At 38.5% G+C, this 21,063-nt stretch overlaps 4 protein-coding genes across 4 annotated transcripts in view; 1 reads left to right on the top strand and 3 right to left on the bottom strand.

Annotated features, from left to right (window-relative positions):
* Nucleotides 1-8,820, top strand: part of LOC118437910 (1-phosphatidylinositol 4,5-bisphosphate phosphodiesterase epsilon-1-like) — a 73,206-nt gene extending 64,386 nt beyond the window's left edge. Inside the window, exons 35-40 of the mRNA XM_035857445.1 lie at nucleotides 793-1,020; nucleotides 1,669-2,221; nucleotides 2,802-4,136; nucleotides 4,696-5,225; nucleotides 5,837-6,087; nucleotides 6,627-8,820. Of these exons, the coding sequence (XP_035713338.1) occupies nucleotides 793-1,020; nucleotides 1,669-2,221; nucleotides 2,802-4,136; nucleotides 4,696-5,225; nucleotides 5,837-6,087; nucleotides 6,627-7,083 (3,354 nt within the window). The 3' untranslated portion in view covers nucleotides 7,084-8,820. The remainder of the gene's footprint in view (nucleotides 1-792; nucleotides 1,021-1,668; nucleotides 2,222-2,801; nucleotides 4,137-4,695; nucleotides 5,226-5,836; nucleotides 6,088-6,626) is intronic.
* Nucleotides 8,821-11,557: 2,737 nt separating this feature from the next.
* On the bottom strand, nucleotides 11,558-12,669 carry LOC110856937. Its single transcript, XM_022105522.2, has 2 exons — nucleotides 12,357-12,669; nucleotides 11,558-11,942 (listed from the first exon to the last, which is right to left on the bottom strand). Exons 1-2 carry the CDS (start codon nucleotides 12,589-12,591, stop codon nucleotides 11,575-11,577), a joined length of 603 nt encoding a protein of 200 aa, XP_021961214.1. The 5' UTR covers nucleotides 12,592-12,669; the 3' UTR covers nucleotides 11,558-11,574.
* A 1,652-nt stretch (nucleotides 12,670-14,321) lies between these two features.
* LOC118437939 lies at nucleotides 14,322-16,240 on the bottom strand. The gene is made up of 3 exons (XM_035857510.1): nucleotides 16,066-16,240; nucleotides 15,331-15,515; nucleotides 14,322-14,661 (listed from the first exon to the last, which is right to left on the bottom strand). Exons 1-3 carry the CDS (start codon nucleotides 16,206-16,208, stop codon nucleotides 14,501-14,503), a joined length of 489 nt encoding a protein of 162 aa, XP_035713403.1. The 5' UTR covers nucleotides 16,209-16,240; the 3' UTR covers nucleotides 14,322-14,500.
* Nucleotides 16,241-17,664: 1,424 nt separating this feature from the next.
* On the bottom strand, nucleotides 17,665-18,792 carry LOC110857040. The gene is made up of 2 exons (XM_022105653.2): nucleotides 18,420-18,792; nucleotides 17,665-18,061 (listed from the first exon to the last, which is right to left on the bottom strand). Exons 1-2 carry the CDS (start codon nucleotides 18,720-18,722, stop codon nucleotides 17,789-17,791), a joined length of 576 nt encoding a protein of 191 aa, XP_021961345.1. The 5' UTR covers nucleotides 18,723-18,792; the 3' UTR covers nucleotides 17,665-17,788.
* Between the last annotated feature and the right edge of the window lie 2,271 nt (nucleotides 18,793-21,063).

Raw genomic sequence — 21,063 nt, 5'->3', positions numbered from 1 at the left:
GTATAGGGTATGTAACCAAGGGGTGAAAGCAGTGGGTTCGATTTGTGGTGTGAGGAAACATGCAAACGTGTTTGTCGGGAAAGTTTAGGGACAATTTTTAGGAAATTTTGAACTTGTCTGGTTATTTTAGAGCATATTTAGTTTTTTTTTACTGGCTGTTGGAATTTTAGGGGAGTTTCTTTCCCCCGTTTTCTGGGAATTAAGCAAAAATCGAACCCAAGAGTGAAAGCAGTGTGTTAAAATGAATATTATACTGTTTTTGAGAGTTAGAAATATGTGACAATTGACATGTTTTCGACATTTGTGACCTATGACCTCATCATACGGTCACTGGGGTGTCGCAGGTCAAAATTACTTATTTATGACTTAAAAATACTATCGATTGAAGACCTCACATGATGTCGTTCTAATTTTAAAAAAAAAGCATGACCTGTGACCTGGCACCGTGACCTTGTGACCTAAATTGCCCATATTCTAATCAGGTCTTACCCTACGTTAATGAGGAACCCACGTTCAAAGTTCAAGTCTATATGTCCTTGCATCCAAGAGTTATCGGACAGACAGGCAGACATAACTCTCTTATAGAGTGACTTTCACCCCTTAATAATGTACACGAGGAGAGGATCCAGACGAGAAAAATAATCGGGACGACTTGTTTTGACTAAAAAGATTGAGATTGAGACGAATCTAGTTATCAGTCGGGGCGTTGAATAGATGGAAATTTGGTTACCTACTTACCTGCGACTGATTGGATTTTAATCCCCTTTTTTCTTTCCTTCTCTTCCTATTTAGAAATACGAACCTGACGAAAATTTACGAGCCCAGCAGTGCATCTCGTTCGAGGGATTTGCTCTGTATATGATTTCCGGGCAGAATTTGACCTTCGTGAGTGAGCGGATTGTTCCCCAGGAGGAGGAATTGGACCACCCGATGGCGCACTATTACGTCGCCGCCTCCCACAACACCTACCTAACTGGCCACCAACTCAAGGGAGAATCCTCCGTGGAGCTGTACAGTCAGGTAGGAATGAGTTCGTCACGCCGAGTTAGCAGAGCGCGGATATGTATTTGTGTTCAAGTTTTTCATTTGATTTCGATCGACGGTCAAACTTTATCGGTGTGTTGCTTAGCTTGAATAAGGCACACAAATTTCAAAGTATTTTTGAATATTTCTAGGTTTTTGACATAAATACATCCGATATTATTTGAAAAATACGAAAATCGATAACCTATTTTTTTCAACAATACATATATTTTGTTAGTATCGATGTGAGAAACGAAATTTTTTAATTAAGAAATTTGACCGAAAAAAAATCCAGAGCTTTATTTTTTTAATACAAATTTTGTGGAAATTCAGTTATATTTTTCGTACATATTTTGCAAATATTTTGGTGTTTTTTCCTAAATATTAAATACATATTTCTGCATTTTTTTCGTGAATACATATCCACATACAAATTTTGCGAAAATTCTTACTTTCTTTCGCACATATTTCGTAAATACTTTGGCTTTTTTTCGTTCTAAATCTTCAATAAATCTTTCATCTATTTTTCGTAAATATATATCCACCCTCTGGTCCTTCCTATTAGCTGAGGAGATTTACCTCTTTTGTTCTTATTGTCCCCTTCTTCCTTTGTTCTTATTGTCCCATTTTCCTTTGTTCCTCCAGGTGCTCCTGGCCGGGTGCCGCTGTCTCGAGCTCGACTGCTGGGACGGGGACGACGGTGACCCCGTGATCTACCATGGACACACGTTCACCTCCAAGATAACGTTCCGCCAGGTGGTCGACGCCATAAACAAGAGCGCCTTCCTCGCCTCGTCCTACCCGCTCATCCTCTCCATCGAGAACCACTGCTCCATCCAGCAACAGGCCCGCATGGCGTGGACCTTCCAGACCGTTTTCGGGGAAAAACTAGTCTCCCGGTTCATGTTTGACGTGGACTTTTCCGACGACCCGTGTCTCCCTTCGCCCGCCCAGTTGAAAAATCGGATTTTAATCAAGAACAAGAAGCTGCATGCGGAAATTATACCTAATCCGCCCACAGCAGCGCAGCACGTGGTGTCGTCCGCGCAGGCGAGCGCGGCGCCGAGTGGGACGCGGAATAGGTCGGGAAGTCGGCCCCAGTCGGCGAGGACGAATAGTATCGTGAGTAATGTGAGTGGGGGGTCGATGAATGATGAGTATTCGGATTCGGAGACGGATTATGAGGATGAGCAAGATGGTAAGGGGGAGTTTTGAGTAGGGGGTGAAATTGCATAATTTTCTTTTTGCATAATGGGATTATTGCATAATGTAAGGTTGAATAATTCACAATTATGTAAATGGCATGTTTAGATTTTAGATAGTGCTATTTGGTATAATTATTAAGCTGGGAAGGGGGTTAAGTTGCATAATTTTTTGCATAATGTAATTTTGAATAATTCACAATTACGTAAAACCATGTTTACATAATTGTATTTAGTATAATTCTTTAATTAGGGCTAGAAATACATGAAAAGCTACCAGATAAGCAAAATTAGGACCTTATCGACAAAACATTATCATTCCTGGATGCCTAAAATCACCAAAAACATTGCATTTCATGCTTGCAGTCTATTGGCTTTTTATGCATAATTATCATTAACTTTATCTCATTAGGCGAAATTTGGTTATGCAAAAAGTTCACTTATTTCACGCGGTACATACTCCTACAACAAATATTATGCAAGATAAGCATATTATGCAAAACTCTTTTATGTAATTTCACCCTGAACCATTTTAACAACTTAATCACTTAACCCTAATTCCTTCCTCTCTTCCAGAACGTCTCGTCGTCTCCCGCCAAGCCTCCGAACAAGCCCTCCCCATCACCCCCCGCACCGACTCCCTCACCTCTCAAGAATCCAACGTCAAACCCCTCAAACGCGGCATCTCCACCATGATTTCCTCCACCTCCTCCACCCACCACCACCCCACTCCCCTTCCCCTCACCACCACCACCGAACCCTCTTCCTCCTCCACCTACCCCCTCCTCGATCTGGACGAATCTCAAAAGAAAAAACAACAACAAAACTCTCAAATCGCTCGGGAACTTTCCGACATCATAATTTACATCCAAGCCATAAAATTCTCCGGTCTTACGACCCTCTCCCCCTCCTCCTCCGTTCGAAACAAGCTCATGCAACGGAAAAACATTCTCCCCCCGTCCGGCCCCTCGCTCCCCATCTCCCTCCCCGTCACGCCCACCACCTCCTCCTCCACTTCCGGTGGTCCCACCACCACCACCTCCGACCCCCCTCCCCCTCACCCCTCCTCCTCCACCTCCTCCCACCCCAACCGCCGCGTCATCACGAACCACCCCGTCTACCAGTGCTCCTCCCTTAACGAAAACGCGTCCAAAAAACTATGTCGAAAACAACCCCTGCAAGTCATGGCGCACACGGAAACCCAGCTTATCCGCTCTTATCCGGCCGGCATGCGGATCGATTCCTCCAACTTCAATCCGCTTATCTTCTGGGCCTTTGGGATTCAAATGGTCGCGCTAAATATTCAAACTGAAGACCCCACCGGCCACGTGAATGCCGCCATGTTCGAGCAAAACGGGCGGTGCGGGTATGTCCTAAAACCGGCCGTGATGTGGGACCGGAATCACGTCATGTATCGCCGATTTAACCCGCTTGAGAAGGAATTTGACGGGTTGCACACGGTTCACCTGCATCTCACCGTAATTTCGGGGCAGTTCTTATCCCCGGCGAATTATCAGATAAGCCCGCTCGTGGAGATTGAGATTACCGGGATTCCGATCGATTGTTCGAAGCAGAAGACCCGGGTGATTTCGAGGAATGCGTTAAATCCGATTTGGAATGAGACGATAGATTTCATTATACAGTTTCGGGACTTGAGTTTTATTCGGTTTAATGTGTGGGATACTGGGTCGAGTGGGGGTGGGCATGTGATAGCGCAGAGGGTGATTCCCTTCAAGGCGTTGAGGATGGGGTATCGGCACATTCGGTTGAGGAACACGAGGAGCCAGCCGTTACCGGTGAGCACGTTGTTTATCCACGCGAGGGTGGAGGAGGAAGGGGAGGAGATTCATGAGGGGAATAAGAGCTTGTCGAAGGAGGATTCGTTGAGGGATTCGACACCGGTTTCGGAAGGTGGGTGGTTGGTATTTGATAAGATAAATTGGGATTGAATTTAGGTTGCAAATTGTGTACAAAATTTTGTAAACTGTATACAAACTTGTGTACAGAATTTATTAATTGTGTGCAAAATTGTGTACAAACTTGCTTACAAAATTTTGTAAACGATGTACAAAATTGTGTATAAAATCTGGTAAATTGTGTGCTAAATTTTGCATAAACTTGTGTAAAAAAAAATTATAAATCATGTACAAATTGTGCATAAAAGTTTGTGAATTGTGTACAAATTTTATAAATTGAGTGCAAACTTGTGTACACAATTTCATAAATTGTAAAGCAAAATAGTGCAAAAAATTTTATAAATTGTGTACAGAATTGTGCATAAAATTATGTGAATTGTGTACAAAATTGCAAAATTGGGAACAAAATTTTGTACATTTATTTTCAAACAAATTATTACTTAATAAGCCACGAGTCAGTTAAATTCTTTCACTTATCTAAAGCGAAAATAACGAATTATACGGTCAAACCACTTATCAAATTATAACTCCATTTCTTTCCCCCTAAAAAACAGGTGGCCACTTGATCGGACCCTCCCTCACGAAATCCTCCGTCGCCTTGAAACGCCGCATGTTTTTCCTCGTCGTATACGGCGTCGTTTCCGAAGAACCCTACACCGTTCTCAAAGTGACCCAGGACACCACGGCGGCCGAAGTGATCAACTCCGCACTCCAAAAAAGCGGGCGCACCGGGGTCGAAACGGTGCGCGAGTACGTCCTCATCGAAGAAGTGGCGCGGGGGTGGGACGCCAAGGAGAAAGAATTGCCCCCCACGCAGCGCGTCCTCGACCCGAACGAGAAACCCCTCCAGTCGCAAGCGCAGTGGAAAGGGGAGGGGAAATTTATCCTGAAAAAGACCGGAAATGACCCCTCCAGCAGGGCGTGGTTGTCCTCCATTTCGGCGCGCGGGAGGGGCGGCGGCGGCGGCGGGATGGGGGATCCCGACTCCAGAGACAGCAACGACTTGAGTCAGTGGGGGGAAGATGAAAACTTTTTAGTATGTGTTCACAACGTATCGCATGAGATTCCGTATGCTATTTTGAAGGTGGGTGAGATGCAGGGAGAAGATAGGTTTCCCAGGGGATGATATCGGATTTTTGTGTTGATTACGAATTGATTAATTGATTACGAATTTAATTTGGATGAAATCTGTGATGGATAGGATCGCCCAATGGGCACGTTTGGCAGAGATATTTGCATCGAAAGAGGAGAAAAAGCACGGGAAATTTGGAAAGTGTAAAATTTGTCGATTTTACTGCGCGCTTTCTCCTCTTCGGATGCAAATATCTCTGCCAAACGTGCCCATTGGGAGGTTGTGTCTTTTGCAAATTTCATACTAATTAAATTTGGGATCAAATGAGACTAATTTGCTCAAAATCCGAGATCATACGTTGGGAGACGTCCCTTGTGAATAGTTAAAATTAGGGGTACTCATGTACATATGTCGTATCGTAGCTCAGCCTAAATTGCGATATAATTTTGCGAAATAAAAACATGGCCGCACATTTGCAAAAGAAACCAATGCTTTTCCAACTAAAGGTTAGAGTAGCATTATAAGTTGCCAAATTTCGCTCAATTTTGCGAAATTTATTTGTCGTGAGTACCCCCAATAAAGGTTTAAAAACGTATTTAACTAACCAAATCCCTCTGTCTCAGGTTCCTGTTCGAAGCACTGCTCAAGACATAATTACGCAAGCCTTCGTAAAAGCGCGTCGCTTGGAGGACCCCTCAAAATTCGTCCTCGTCGAAGAGCTTGAGCCCATGGTCCCCTCCACCTCGGGGTCCGGCGGGGGGTCCGACTCAGCTGGGTCGTTTCGTAAAAAGGCCGCACAACGCGCAATCAGCAGATGGTTGGAAGATGAAGAAAACGTTTATGAAGTTCAGCTGAAATGGAATACGGTTGGGAGGTGGGTGCTTTCTCCAAGTTTTGCAAAAATTGTGCCAAAATTGGTGTATTTCGTTTCAAAACTATTTTTGGAATGGACATTGTCAAAAAATATCCAAAACTGTACAAAATAAGTTTGGATGTCATAAATGTCCAAAAGCGTCCAAAACATTTTAAAATGGTGCAAAATCTTACAAGTTCTTCTTTATTAACGACTTTTTTGCAAATTCATCCACAGATATTTAATCTCACATTAATTTTGAGCATTTGGAATGGTCTGTAATACCATGAAATTTTGGACAAACTTTTGTTTTTACATGTTTTCTTATGAGAAATTAAGAAATTTTGACCAAATTGACCAAAATGTTCAAAATTAAAAGGAGAGAACAGATTATCTAAATATTCAACAATGAAGAACTTGTACATTTTCCATATTTTTAATTTTGGACAATTTGTACGCCAAAAATTTGTGTCTAAAACCCATTTTGGACGGCTGTTTTGCATAGTGAGTGGTTAAAACCACTGCTCTAAAATATCCCCCCTCTTTCTTTCCCCCCACAGATTCGTCCTCCGCGACCGGAAACAAGCCCTCGCCATCTGCGGCTCTTCCGGGGGCTCCTCCTCCTCCAAACCTGGCTCGAGTGGGGGCGACCGTCTCAAAAAAGGAATCCGGGCCTCCACCCTGGCCAGATTTTCGAAACTCAAAAACCGCAGTGGGGGAAGTAGCACAAGCAGCGGGGGCGGCAGTGGGGGCCCTTCCACCTCCACCTCTACGACCACTGGGACATCTAAAAACCGCGAAAAAGCCCGCCAATACTTAACCGAACGACACGCCATGAGCCTACACGACTCCGCCACGCACAGCAGCGCGCGCCCGCGCAAAGTCAAATCGCGCCGGAGCGCGCATTCGGAAGGGGAAACCCTTTCTGATGAGGAAATTCCGCACGAAATCGATTTCAAATCCACCGTCGCGCGTTTAAAGAAAGTTTCTCTAAGGAAATTTAGAGTTTGGAAATAAATAGACTAAATTCTGGCCGGAAATATGCAAATTTTTACAATTTTCAAAGAACAGACGGAGGGGAAAATCAACCCTGTTATATATTTTTATACAAATTTTCGTTTCCTTTTCCACCCACTTTTTCACCAGGGACGCAATAATAATTTTACGGCACAAGAAATCCCCCCGCCCCCCCAAATTGTTTCTATAATTAAATAATTAACTAACTACAAATATGACATTCATTAATGGTGCGAATAATTAGTGCTAAAAATTTGCATATGTACTAAAATATCTCCTATTTATCTCTCTTTTTCCTCGCTATCATTGTTCCCATTTCATGGACACTTAAATCGTTTTTTTGAAAAAAACGAGCACAAAAATTGCATCTATAAGAATGCAAGCGTTGTTCAGTCCTGTGATATTTAACCTTTTTATATCTTAAAAATACTATTTATTATCATGTTATAAATACAGACCTTAAAAAACTCTACTAATAACTTTTAACTAATAATTACTAATTAATTAATTAATTAATCATCATCATTAAATTATTATGAACTATTCTTATCTACAAACAAAAAGAACAAATACCGACCTTTCATTATCAACTTACTTTAAATGAAGTTAGTTAACTAAATATCTCTTTAATAAAGTATTAATTAAGTATTAACTAAACTTAATTAATTAAGCAAGGTGTGAAATCCCAATAATTAAATATTTAAATAACCAATTAATAAGTCTTGCTCACCCTGCTTTTGAGCTACATAAAGATTTTTTATACTTGTTTTTCCACCCTCTGTATTAACATAAATATTTACATAGTTTTATAATTAATTAATTAATTACATAATTAAATTAAGTATAGATTAATTAAATTAAGCAGTAATGAAATGACTCTGGTAGAAAAAAATGTGGTGACAATTGTTATATACTTTTTAAGTAAATGCATATTCCTTGTTCCATGTTTAAATATCCTTCTTAGGAAAGTATTTACATATTTAATAGTTAGTTAACTATAGTTACATAATTATGTAATTTAAGGAAATTTTTTGGTTCTGTTAGTTTTACAATTTTGTAGAGATAAGTTGTTGGTCTTATCTTACCTTATCGTTAGTTTGTTAAGTAGTGTATTGCAAAAAACACAGAGATATTTGTGTAAAAAACTGGCTGGTCCGAGACCATTAATTCTTAACTCTTTTACGTGTATTGATTGGTTCGTCGATGCAAAAAGATGCCACACATGCACAAAAAGATGATATCTTGGATTATAAATTGTTGTATTGTATTTTACCGTTAGCCGTGTCACCACATTTGTAAATACATATTTAGGGAGGAAAAGGTTAATGTGATGATGTATGTATTTAGGGGAGAAATGGTGTAATTTTTGCCATAATTTGGATACATTATTGGCCAAAGAAACGTTGATTTATTTCTACGATAAGCTAGTTAACTTGCCATTTAGCTGGATGACTTATCACCAAAATTACCACATTTTTAAGCATTTCTCCCCTCTGGGAACTTATTTTAAAATTTCTGAACGACACATTTGTAGAGCAGGGAGTTGTCAATTTTTTTAAATATACACTCCAGATTTTGACACTTTTATTGCCGGGGGAGACCTTAAGTTTTTAAGAAGCTTTCAGAAAAATTGGTAGGATTCAATGAAAATCGTCAAAATTACAACATTTTTAATCATTTCTTACCCTCTGGGAACTTATTTTAAAATTCTGAACGACAAATTTGTCCTCAGTGAGTTGATTGATGGAATGGCGTCGAGTTTTTAAGCGAGTTTCGATGAGTTCCAATTTTTCTGAAGGTTTCTTAATCTTGAGATCTCCTCCGACAAAAAGTGTCAAAATCTGGAGTGTATATATTTTCAAAAAATTGGTGCTGACTTGCTCTACAAATTTGTCGTTCAGAATTTTAAAATAAGTTCCCAGGGGGGAGAAATGCTTAAAAATGTGCTGATTTTGACGATGATTCCTACATTAATTAGTACTATCTTCTTCTTGACACCTCTTATCTTAGTTTTTGGGATAAGTAAAATTAGTCACATTTTTGTTCCAAAGCCGACATTACATTCTTCTAAATACACACATATTAACTAAATATATGCAAATTATTTGCACACACATACACAAATTTACGCGAAAATCAATAACCGTGGGCCTGAACGTATGTACCTCGAGAGACGCAGAAGAAAAAAAGTTATAATATCACGTCACGTGTAGCTCTTCTATCGATAAGCCTCGTCTCCACCGATAAGTGAAATATTTACCAACCAACCAAACCAATCAAAAGCAGATAATATATTTTGTACCGATAACCACATAAATCGATAAGCAAAAGATAAAAAAACAGACGCTAAAAAATAAATATTATAGCTTAAAAAAAACTTTCTCTCAAGAAGAAAAAAATATTCAATCCAGAGCTGAACAAAACTTTATGGGTACTAAAAAAATACTAACTAATTAATCAATTAATTAATTAATTAATTAATTAATCACTGGGATAATAATAATTAAGTAAATGGATAAGGTACTTATCGATAAATAAATAGGCTGGCAAAAAAACGAGAGCATTACTTGGCAGAAGGAAAAGTGTTGTTATCAATAATTTACTTATCAAAGTCTGTTTTTGTCATATCCCTTTTTCATATCAATGTTCTTATCTTCGGGACAATAATTTTGTCCCCAGGGGTAAAAAATTGTTCTTATCGTGGGGACAGCTTTTTACGGGGACAATAATTTTGTCCCCAGGGGGGTAAAAGTTATTGTTCTTATTCTTCTTCTCGTGGCCGCCAGGGTGAGGACAATTTTGGGACAATAATGTCCTCAAACTTGTTCTTGTTCTTCTTTGTACTCAACAAGATTATATTATCGATAATGGGATTATCTTCTACTCTTCTAAATACATGCCAAAAATAAAAAATCATGACGGGTCACCCTGCTCGGATCTTTCTGCTTATCTTGTTCTTATCTTAAGTAATGGTGTCTCATTATCAGAAGAAAACACCTCAGTTAATTAATTATAGATTAATTACTAAATATTTATGTAAAATTATAATTAGAGAAAAAAAATCCGTTATAATAAATAATAATTATTCTTCTCTCCTACTACACATGTATTTATTATAACGGTCAGTATTAATTAATTACGTGGCAATTAATTATTAATTGTTGCATAAATAAAATGTGCCCAAAACTGTAATTAATCAAATTTTGTTAATTAAAAAATCATGTTGAACATGAGGCAAATTTTGCTCGCGGAATTATTATTGATCGAAATTTTACGCCAAATTAAAGATTGTTAAAGGATGTTTGAGAAGTTAATTATTTTACAAAAGTTGCCCAGTTTACGAAAACGGGAGTGAATCTTTATCTGTTTTTTCATCTTAATTATAATTAAATACATAATTAAGTTAATTATGGCCTATTTATTTCCGAAAGTGTATATTTATCATGTACATACATATGAATCTTGGTCTATAATACACACACATACACACAAACACATCAATCAATAATAATTAATGTGAATTAATTAATTAATTAATTAATTATAATTAATACGTAATTTACATAATTAATTAACTAACTACACCAGCAACCAATTTAAATACATATGTATGTACCGCGCTTAAATAAAAATTGTTAATGCAGAAAATAATTAAGGTTAAAGAAAAACCTTCAATCTTTCATTAAATGTATGACCGACCGTTAATTGAACAAGGTTTTTCGTAATAAATAATTATAATTATAATTATGAATTTCGGCGGAACAAGTACATATGACAATTAAATAATTATTTGTTGTTAAAATTTTTAATATTTCAATAAATGAAGAAAAAAATGGGTAAAATTTTGAGCGACTATGTGTATAAAAAAGTGTGCATTATTTATTTATTAATAGCATCACAAAAAATAGAGAGAGCATTAATTGTTAATTAGGATGCTAATTAAGTTAAATATTTGGCACATTTTTGAGAATTTTGATGCAAATTTGGTATCCAATTTGTCTCATCTCATACAAAATTTCCAAAATATGACTTTGCAAATCTCCAAAATTTACTAAAAACACCTATTTTGATATTGTTCCAGTATATTTCCGTAATTTCTCTTGCTATTTAGTCATGTTGAGGATGACTTCGCGAAATAATTTTGCCAAATAAGAATATGCCCAATAGCTGGGTAAATTTGCGAAAAAAAAACATGGTTTTCCAGCATATTTTTTTGCGAAATTTCGCAAATCTCGCAAAACTTTGCAAGTTATGCTCAATTTGCAAGATGAGTATTTTGACGTGAGTATGCTTAATATTTCAATAAATGAAGAAAAAACGGAGTAGAAGTTTTTTACATGTAGAAAAACGTTTATTTAAATTTATTAATAGCACCAAAAAGATTCATTAAAAAACAGAGAGCATTAATTAATTAGCATATTAATTAATTAAGTTAAATAGCACCACTTCGAAAATCCACAATTTTGGAAATATTAACCACAATTTAATAAATTAATATCGCCCCTTGGAATTGACATCCACCGCGTGACGAACCTCTTTCGCCGCCCATTTTCCATAACTCTCCAACGCGTCGTACACCATATTTGTGACGCCGTCAAGGTCGAGGGACTTCCCGGTGGCGGACGAGTCCTTAATTTTGTTGAAAAACCCGCCAACCACGTCGGTCCCGGAGAAGAATCGGATAACCCAAATGGCCACCACGAGCGTCACGGAGACGGTGACGAAACCCCAGAAAATTTGACCAAAGTAGGCAGAAAGTTGGAAGTTGGCGTCACTGGAGACGCCAAAGATGGGATTTCCACCCCCAGAAGCGTCCCTGCTGGTGCCGTACGAGTCACGTGAGAAGGAGGAGGTGGTGGCTGGAAGGGGAAAAAGAATTTGATGAGAATTAGCGGGGTATTTGCGCCCATGTTGTAGTTTAAGTATGGCGCAGGTTACACATTATTTATAAATTTATCTACTGACTGACTGACTTTCTGAATATTTCCAAGAATTTTATGAGATTTTTTTATAAGATGAGACGAATTACCTCGCTACTTGCGCCCATGTTATGGTTTAACTATGGCGCAAGTTACGTTATCAATAAATGTATTTACTAACTGACTGCTTAATATTTACTAGAACTTTACGAGCTTTTTTTGATAAAATTAGACAAATTAGCTCCCTATTTGCGCCCATATTATGCCTCAACTATGGCGTAAGTTACATACTATCTATCGTCTAGATTAACTATGGCGCAAGTTACACCTTATCTAGATTAAGTATTTACTTACCAGGATACGTCTCACGTTGTTGGCTGCTTGGCTGGTAGTTCACACTTGGGGAAGAGGATCCTCCAATGGGATGGCTGGAGGTCCGATAACCACCGACATAAGTTGGATAAGCCCCCTCCGATTTCCCGTTATTGGAATTGTTGTTATCCGAACTGACGGGCTGGACGGGCTGCGCGGATTGGGACAAGGCACTCCCAACCAGGTAAAAAGTGACGAAGATCAATTTAGCGTTCATTTTGTTTAAGAAGATGACTAACTTTTTTCGGAAAGATTGACAAGTAAGTTTCCGAGTTTGGAAAGTGAATGCGATTCCGAGAAGGTGACTTTGGGTTTAAATAGGGAGAAAAAAGAGGAGAGTTAAAAAAAGCACTGGATTTTTTAAACCCTTTTTTTAATTGTGAGAGGTAAAAATAATCATAATGACAGCAGACATTTGAGCCATTTTTTTCATGAGGTGCACACCTGAGCAACTGCCTAAAAATATCAGGGGTGGGAAAAATACTTTGCTAAAATGTGCCCTATTTTGAGCTTCGTTCTTCCCCGGATTTATATTTCTGGGGGTGTTACACCCACAAAAGGTGAAAATCTAAGGCAGTCGAAAATGCAGGTTTTCTGAAGAAAATTACTTTTAATCTCTGCCAAATTACGTTATTTTCACGATTTTAAAAAAGTATTTTGACATCGATATAAAATTACTTTCTTCAGAAAACCTGTATTTTCGACGGAACAATGGCCGCGGAAGGGTGAGGGGACAGAGGGAAAATGTCCCCATGGCGTTCAATGTCTTTATCATCTGCCCATCTTATATAAACCTGTCCCTCCCCCATTCTACAATGTTAACGTCCCCACAGCTGCTTCCGCGGCCACTGGTTCTCGACGTAGATTTTCGTCTTTTTATACCACCTGAAAATCAAAACCCTGGGATGAACATAGCTCAAAATCTTGTGACAAAGTATTTTGCCCACCTCTGAAAAATATGCAGGGTCAAGTGCCTCAAAGAGATTTTTTTTGTTAAGTGAAAGCTTAATTGTCCGGTGACAACAACCATTTTTTCACCTTTTTAATCCTCCCACAATAAATTCTGTCCCGTTCTTTGAACTTTTGGGTTGAAAATAGCCTCATTTTAAAGTGTGAACGACATCCTGGCAGCATATTTGATGGATTGATTGAAAGGAAAATATATATGTACCGCTAATTAAAGGAAAAACCTGATATTTTTTTAACAAAACAGTAAACAAAATCTCAACGACTACTTTTTTCTCGTGTTTATTTTTATTTTTGAAGATTTAACAGCTTTCATTTTTCAAATGAGGATGAGGAATTTTAATATATGTAGTATGAATAGCGTCCAAAATCATGTAGGTACCGCTAATTTAAGGAAAAAAACCTGATATTTTATTTCGTTAACAAAACAGTAAACAAAATTTCTCAAAGACTTTTTGCTATTGTTTATTTATACACAAGTTTTCAAAATTTTACAGCTTTAAACAGAAATAAGGATGAGCTTCTTATTAATCGCGTCCAGAATTATCAATAATTCAAGAAAAACTGTCCTTTTTCGTTAACAAAGCAGTAAAAAAGAGTTCTCAACGGCTTGTTTTTTACTTGTTTATTTATAAATTTTCGAAATTTTACAGCTTTCATTTTTAAACTGAAATGAGGATGAGGAATTCTAAAATGTGTAGCATTAATTGCGTCCAAAATCCCGTCGTTTGATAGCAATTAAGGAGACGGCTTGTTTTTCGAGTTTATTTATAATTTTTCAAAATTTTGCAACTTTCATTTATGCATGTATAAAGTTAAGATTAGGAATTCTACTGATGTGTAGCATTAATTGCGTCAAAAATCTTATATGAATCTAATTAAAGGCAATACCTCATTTTTTAACAAAATTTCTCCGCGACTTGTCTTTTATTTATTTATTCGAAAAATTTTCAAAATTTTGCAACTTTCATTTTTAAAGTGAAATGAGGAATTCTAATATGTGGCATGAATCGCGTCTAAAATCCTGTTATTTGATAACCCCCTATACTGCCAATTAAGGGGGCCGGCCTTTTTTTGAAAGTACGCGGGTGAGTCCCACCCATGAATTCGGATTAGTTTAATTAACGGCCTACAAATGAGGATGAGAGCGATGGCCATGATCATGAAGGTTCGGTAGACGGCGGAATAAAATCGCAACATGGGGACGACCGAGTTCTGCGTGAATTGCGCGAGTCCGATGTGATTATCGTCAAATTCGGGTTGGGGGCCCGTAATGAACGCGAGGTCTCGGGCGGAAAAGTGGTCCATTTCTGGGCAAAATCTGGACAGAATTTTGGCAAGATTATATATGTAAATTATCAATATGCAAAATTCAGCATGCTCAGCTCCATTCTTGCTAGGGTTTGGATTTCCGAAGGACCATAGACCCCACAAAAAGGCGAGGATCTACGCCGAGAAGGCAGTAGTCGTACGAAAATCCAGGTTTTGTAAATAAATTAAGTTCTTATCGCTGTCAAAATACAATGAGGCAATTCATGCAGTCATTTGTAACTTGTAAAATTTGTGTGTTTTGTACCATAATTTTACAAACTTGTACAAAATATAAAACCTACCTTGATCTGAGCAAGTTTACAAAAATTTGGAAGCTAATTTTCCTTCGAAATATGAGTAAAATTTTGTAAAAGTTTGTAAGTTTAGAGAATTTAAGGATATTACAATATTGCCAAAGACTGCGTGAATTGCCTCAAAATAAAAACTGTATTTTTTTAATCGTGAAGGCAATGTATTTTGACAGTGATAAAAAGTTCATTTCTTAAAAAACGAGTATTTTCGTATGACTGCTACCTTCTCTACGTAGAGATTCTCTTCTTTTTGTGGGTGTAACACACTTAGAAATCCAAACCCTGGGAAGAATGGAGATCAAAATCCTGAATTTTGCAAAATTATTTTGAAATATTACGGATGAAATATCATTACTTTCGTCACTCACTTTCAATCAAATCGACAATGTCGACGTGGTGGGGGTGGCTGCTTCGTCGTTGGTTGTGGTGGACGGGGAGGAAGAGGGACGGAAGTTGGAAGAAGGTCAGGAGCACGTTTCCCGCAATCAGCACGGTCACCAGCCCCACCAAAAAGTACAGTTCTCGAATCGCTATGAAAGTTCCGTACGCCGTGCTGCACATGAAAAAGAGAGACATAAGTTTAAAGTACAAGTGTATATTTCCTAACCTGCGCCATAGTTAAATTGTTTATGTATAACATTGGCGCAAGTTGGTAACCAGTGAAGTATAAGGTGCATATGGAGAAAGAGAGGTATAAGTAATCTTCAAGTACGTACATATCTTCACTTTTTCCTAACTTGCGCCATAGTTAAATTATAGCATTGGCGCAAGTTGGTAATAAGCACATTTTTACACATTTATAATGAGAAAATTCACTCAAATGTTTGTAACCCAGCAATAAAAAAAGGAAGTTTACCTACATACAAACGTAACCTTCACAAAATTTACACAGATTCAAAATAGGAAAATCAAAATCTGGTTAAAAATCTATCCTAAATTTACCTCAATAAAATACTTTGTAAAAGAATTTTTGCAATAAAAATAATTTTCCAAAAAGTTTACCCAGTTTACAAAAAGAAGCGTGACTTATGTGAGACGGGTTTGAGTAAATAGTATTTGACTACTCAAACCCGTCTCAATTTTCCCAAAACGACTCAACTTACTAGATTCCCGTGTATTGTGCGAGTGCAGCGGACTGATGGATCTCGGGAACTTGAGACTCGGCCACGTGAGACACCAAGATTACCAAGAAAATCGTCACTTTCATCCAATTTACGCTCACTCTCAACTCACAATTCTTTTGCATCGTGTATCTTCTAATTAGTTTTAATTAATGGTTTAATTAATTGCTTAATAATTATAATTTTTCATCGTGTACTTATCTTTTCATTAGTTTTAATTAATAGTTTAATTATGTAATTACTAATTATAATTAACTGACACTTTATTTTCTACAACCACTACTTAAACTCCCTAAAATTCCATTTGTTATTTATGTTTTGCTTCGTTTTAATTAATAGCTTAATTAATTTATAATTATAATTAACGGGCACTTTATTTCGTATAAAAACTACTTAAATTTCATAAAATTCCACTTGTTCCAAAGTTTCCAAAAATCGGGACAAATTATGCAATTATTAAGTGTTTCTCTTTTGCTTTCTCAGTTTTAATTAATAATTAATTAATTGTCACTATATTTTGCACAAAATCTACTTATGTAACTTCCATTTGTTCAAAAAAATCGGGACAAATTGTACAATTATTAAATAATTAAGTGGCACATAACACATTCCATAAAAAGTACACTTATCACTCTCTTAATCCCATTTGTTCCCCATTTGTTCCAAACTCTCCAAAACCCGGGACAAATAAATGTTCCCGTCCTCCAGTGACCTTCTCATGGGGGCAAAATTACTGTAAAAAATTGGCGACGTGACGGACGTAAAGAACAAATCGATGAACAGGATGGAAACGATGATAAAGGTCAAAAATCCCATTGCATAAAAAATCGCTTCCAATCCAAACTTATTTTCTATCCCGGAACTGAAAATAAATATCAAAAATATTAACAAAAATTCCTCAATTTTATCCGATTTTTTACCTGATTCCTTCAAAAACGAGGTGCGTATCGGTCGACTCGTATCGCGCTTGTTCCATCCTGCAGACTTTAGAATTTTACTCAAAAATTGGGAACATGATTTCCAAAACAAAAACCTATTTTTCACGGTACGCTTGAATTTTATTCAAAAAGTGGGCGACAAAACCGTCACGAAAAACGACGCCGAAAAAAAAATCACGCCAAAATTTTACTCAAAAAAGTGGGAACATGATTTACAAAAAAAAAACAATTTTCCCGACACACCAGAATTTTACTCAAAAAGTGGACGACATGATTTCCAAAAAAAAATCCTGACGGACGAGGATAGCACTTCAACTCGCGAGAAAGTGCATGGAATGCAAAAGTGGACTTTTATTCCACGTGAGGACATGCAAAAATAACGGATCTCGGATGGAATTAAGAAGGGTACAGATTTTAACCTTTACGGTACTTTCCCCATCCACCAATCCGCGTCATCATCATGCGTTATAAATATGCACCAGAAAAGTTTCCCGTTTTCTTGGACAAGATGATTTTTACAGTGTTTATTTTATTAATAATTTATCTTTAAATATACGGGTACGATTTAATATAACGTATAATTTAAGGCACCTCAGGAAGGTTAATTAATTAATTAATGAACTAATTAATCAATAATAGCATCCTTAATTAAATAAGTACCATATTTAATCAATAAATAGCGAGCAGAAGGCACCTTGTGAAGGTTAATTAATTAATTCTTAATTAATTCTTAATTAAGTAAATAAATATCAATCAGGATGCCGCCTTCACTTGGTCAACTTTTGCATTTGGAGGTCATCATACTTGTCCAACGCGTCCAGCACGGTGTTCGTCACGTCGGTGATGGTTTCGAAATCGATCCGGCTGGGCAGCAGGTTTCTCGCGGATTCCTTCACGATCGCGTACTCCCCGAAACCCGTCAGCCACGCGAGCAGTCCGACAATAGCGACGGAAATGACGATGAACACGATGACCGCGGCGATCACGACGACGACACCTTCCATGCCCCAGGGGAGGATGCCAAACTGCGAGTTGGGGACCTGGGAGGAGAAGAAAATTTGCACAGATTAGCATTTTTTGCACATAAATTTTGAAATATTTTTAAGCTACACGTGGTGAAAGAGAGGAATTATTTTAAAGTAGATGTGCAAATTTGCTAACTTGCGACATACTTAAATTTTGCACATATTGACGACTGTAATTTTGCAGAGATTATTTGAAATAATGGAGAAAGTGAGGCATGATTTTAAAGTGCATATGCAAATTTGCTAACTTGCGCCATAGCTAAATTGCCTATAGCATTGGCGCAAGTTGGAAACAAGGTGGACAAAGAGAGATAGTATTTGCACAAATTATTTTTTGCACAAATTTTGCACAATTTGTTTTTTTTGCACTCACCAAATATCCTTCAATCCCCGTTTGCACGGAAAATCCCGGATTCGTATAGGGGGGTGTGCCTCCATACTGTTGCATGGGTGGCTGCATGGCGTACCCTGGTGCTTGCTGCTGCGCAGGCGCAGATCCTCCCCCATATCCACCCCCACTGCTCTCGTACCCACTCCCATACCCACTATATCCCCCTGGACCCCCCTGTGGCATTTCACGCTTCTCCCCCACCACCACCGCCGGTACTGCAGCTCCGTACGTCCATCCCACCGCGAAGATGGCAACCAGGAAAAACTTTAAACTCTGATGGGACATTTTGAAAAGGAAGGAGAAGAAAATTTTGAAAATTTGAAAACTTTGGGAGCAAAGAGATCTCTTCAAGTTCTGGGACTTTAATGCGTTTCCAATTTGTGACCAAGTTCGTTTTTATATGTCATCGTTGTCACGAAGGCATAACCTACTTTGCATATTCTGGAAATAGTCTTCATAGGACGCGTACATATTTCCATTGTCACCCAGAAGTAGAGCAACGCGTCATTATCATGTTGCGTTAGCGTTATGATCCTTTTGTGGCACCTTCTTCCGGAAAAAGGGTCCTTGTTGGTCATCCCTTGAGCTAAATAACTCACCTCCCGCTACGTACATACGTCGGAAATAAATCGGGACGGGATTATGTTATGATTATGATGACAAGAAACCGTAATGAGAAGGAAGGTGTCTCTTTGGACATTATTATTGCACTCCTCGCTCTAACGGTGGTTCGGATTGTGGGAGAAATTCCATGTATTGTTTGGGATATTTTTGGAGTCCGGTTTTGAGGACCGATCCAAAGGTTTCTACGTGATGACCTACATAAATTAATAACAGGTTGGATTATGACGGAGGGATGCCTCAAATTGGATGGAATTTCTTCCCTCAAGTGCGAAACCGTTCGGGTCACTTGAAATTTTGAGTGTAAATTGCAACATTTAAATATGTAAAATGCACAGTTAGTCAGGTATTTTGAGGCCATTTATGAAAAATAAATCAAATCAGGTGAATGTCGAGTTCTATTTTGGTGAGGAAAAGAATTCCATGCATTTGAATGAATGAATGTGCATCTTGTTGTGATCGGTACGGGATGAGACAGGTGAGTCCAGTCCGGGGGTATGAATGAATGTCTCATCAGTGTCATTTTATGGCACCAGCACGCTCAGAAGACTTGGACATCAGACTTGTCTCAAAATTGTTGGCTTCTCACTAAGAATGCAGGTCTCTCAGCGGAGGCTCTCCGATTTTGGGAAAATTAGTGTGAATCGATGAGAAATTTGATTAGTATGAAATTTGAGAAAGACACGATCTCCCAATGGGCACGTTTGGTCGAGATATTTGCATCCGAAGAGGAGAAAAAGCGCCTTAAAGTCGACATATGTTACACTTTGGAAATTTGCTGTGCGTTTTCTCCTCTTGGGATGCAAACATCTCGGCCAAACGTGCCCATTGGGAGATCGTGTCTTTCGTAAATTTCATACCAGTCAAATTTGCCATCGATTGAAACCAATTTACTCAAAATCGGATCGCATCCGCTGCGAGACTTTCACCTTAAGGGTCCCTGCTTTTCGTTTAATTTGACTTTTTAATAGTAAAAAATGAACAATATATTTCTCAAATGATACTTAAATAGTCTCAAAGCCTAGGTGAAGTTCAATGGCAATCACATCCTACACACGTGCATCAATCCTCCACCTGTGTCCATGTGTGATGTATGTACATGCATTAAACTACAGTTAATTTATTACGGTGTCTCCCTTTCTCGAGTATAAATAGGAAGCCACACTGACCAAAAAGATGACACTGAATCCCAAGGGCTCCCTCCCTTCCACCCAAAATTTTAAGAAGCACACACATTTTTTAACATAAAAATATGCAGATTTTCCATATTTTCCAATTCTGCTTCCTATTGCACATCCTCCATTGTGCGGAGGGGGGTCAAGGTCACGTGACGCGGCGGAAATTTAGCCGAGTTTGGCGGGAGGAGGACGACCCCGAGGACGAAAACGTTCTTCGTCGTCGCGCCGCATCTGGTTTTCCCGTCAGATATTTCGACACGGAGGAAAATGGTCAACAGCATCCGGCCGGAAGTCATTATTTAGACGAGGAGGCGGAGGAATCGTCACCTTCATCGTCACCCCTTGACGACACATCGTCACATCACGTGTCGTCGTCGTCATCCCCCTCTCGAGATGACCCCGCCTTTTTCGATGACGACGACGAATTCGACCCCTCTGAACCCGCCCCTGCAACTTCCGGTGACGCCGCTACTCAACCTGGCTCATCCCCCGGAATCAAGCAGGACGAAAACCCCCTGAATTTTCTGAATCTTGCCGGCACCGATTTTCAACCGGGTAGGATGGTCAACATATTTTTCGGGCTGATGATCATGGTTTTTATGATTGTGATTCATGGGTATATTTTGTGGATCGTGGGGATCGCTTATCTTCCCGGGACGAGGAGAAGTCTTGGGGACTGGGGGGGACTGGATGTGGACACGGACGTCATGCTGGATCTCGTCACCTCCGTCGTGGAGGCGGTCGCGTATTGGGATGATAAGCAAAATTTGCATGTAGATAAGGACTGATTTGGGAATAAATGGGTGTACATTGCTTTGTAAATAATA

Source organism: Folsomia candida, unplaced genomic scaffold (genome assembly GCF_002217175.1).
Source record: "Folsomia candida strain VU population unplaced genomic scaffold, ASM221717v1 Fcan01_Sc017, whole genome shotgun sequence".
NCBI classification, from domain to species: domain Eukaryota; kingdom Metazoa; phylum Arthropoda; class Collembola; order Entomobryomorpha; family Isotomidae; genus Folsomia; species Folsomia candida.
The sequence above is the reverse complement of the archived record's forward strand: the minus strand, read 5'-3'. Positions and strand labels throughout refer to the sequence as shown.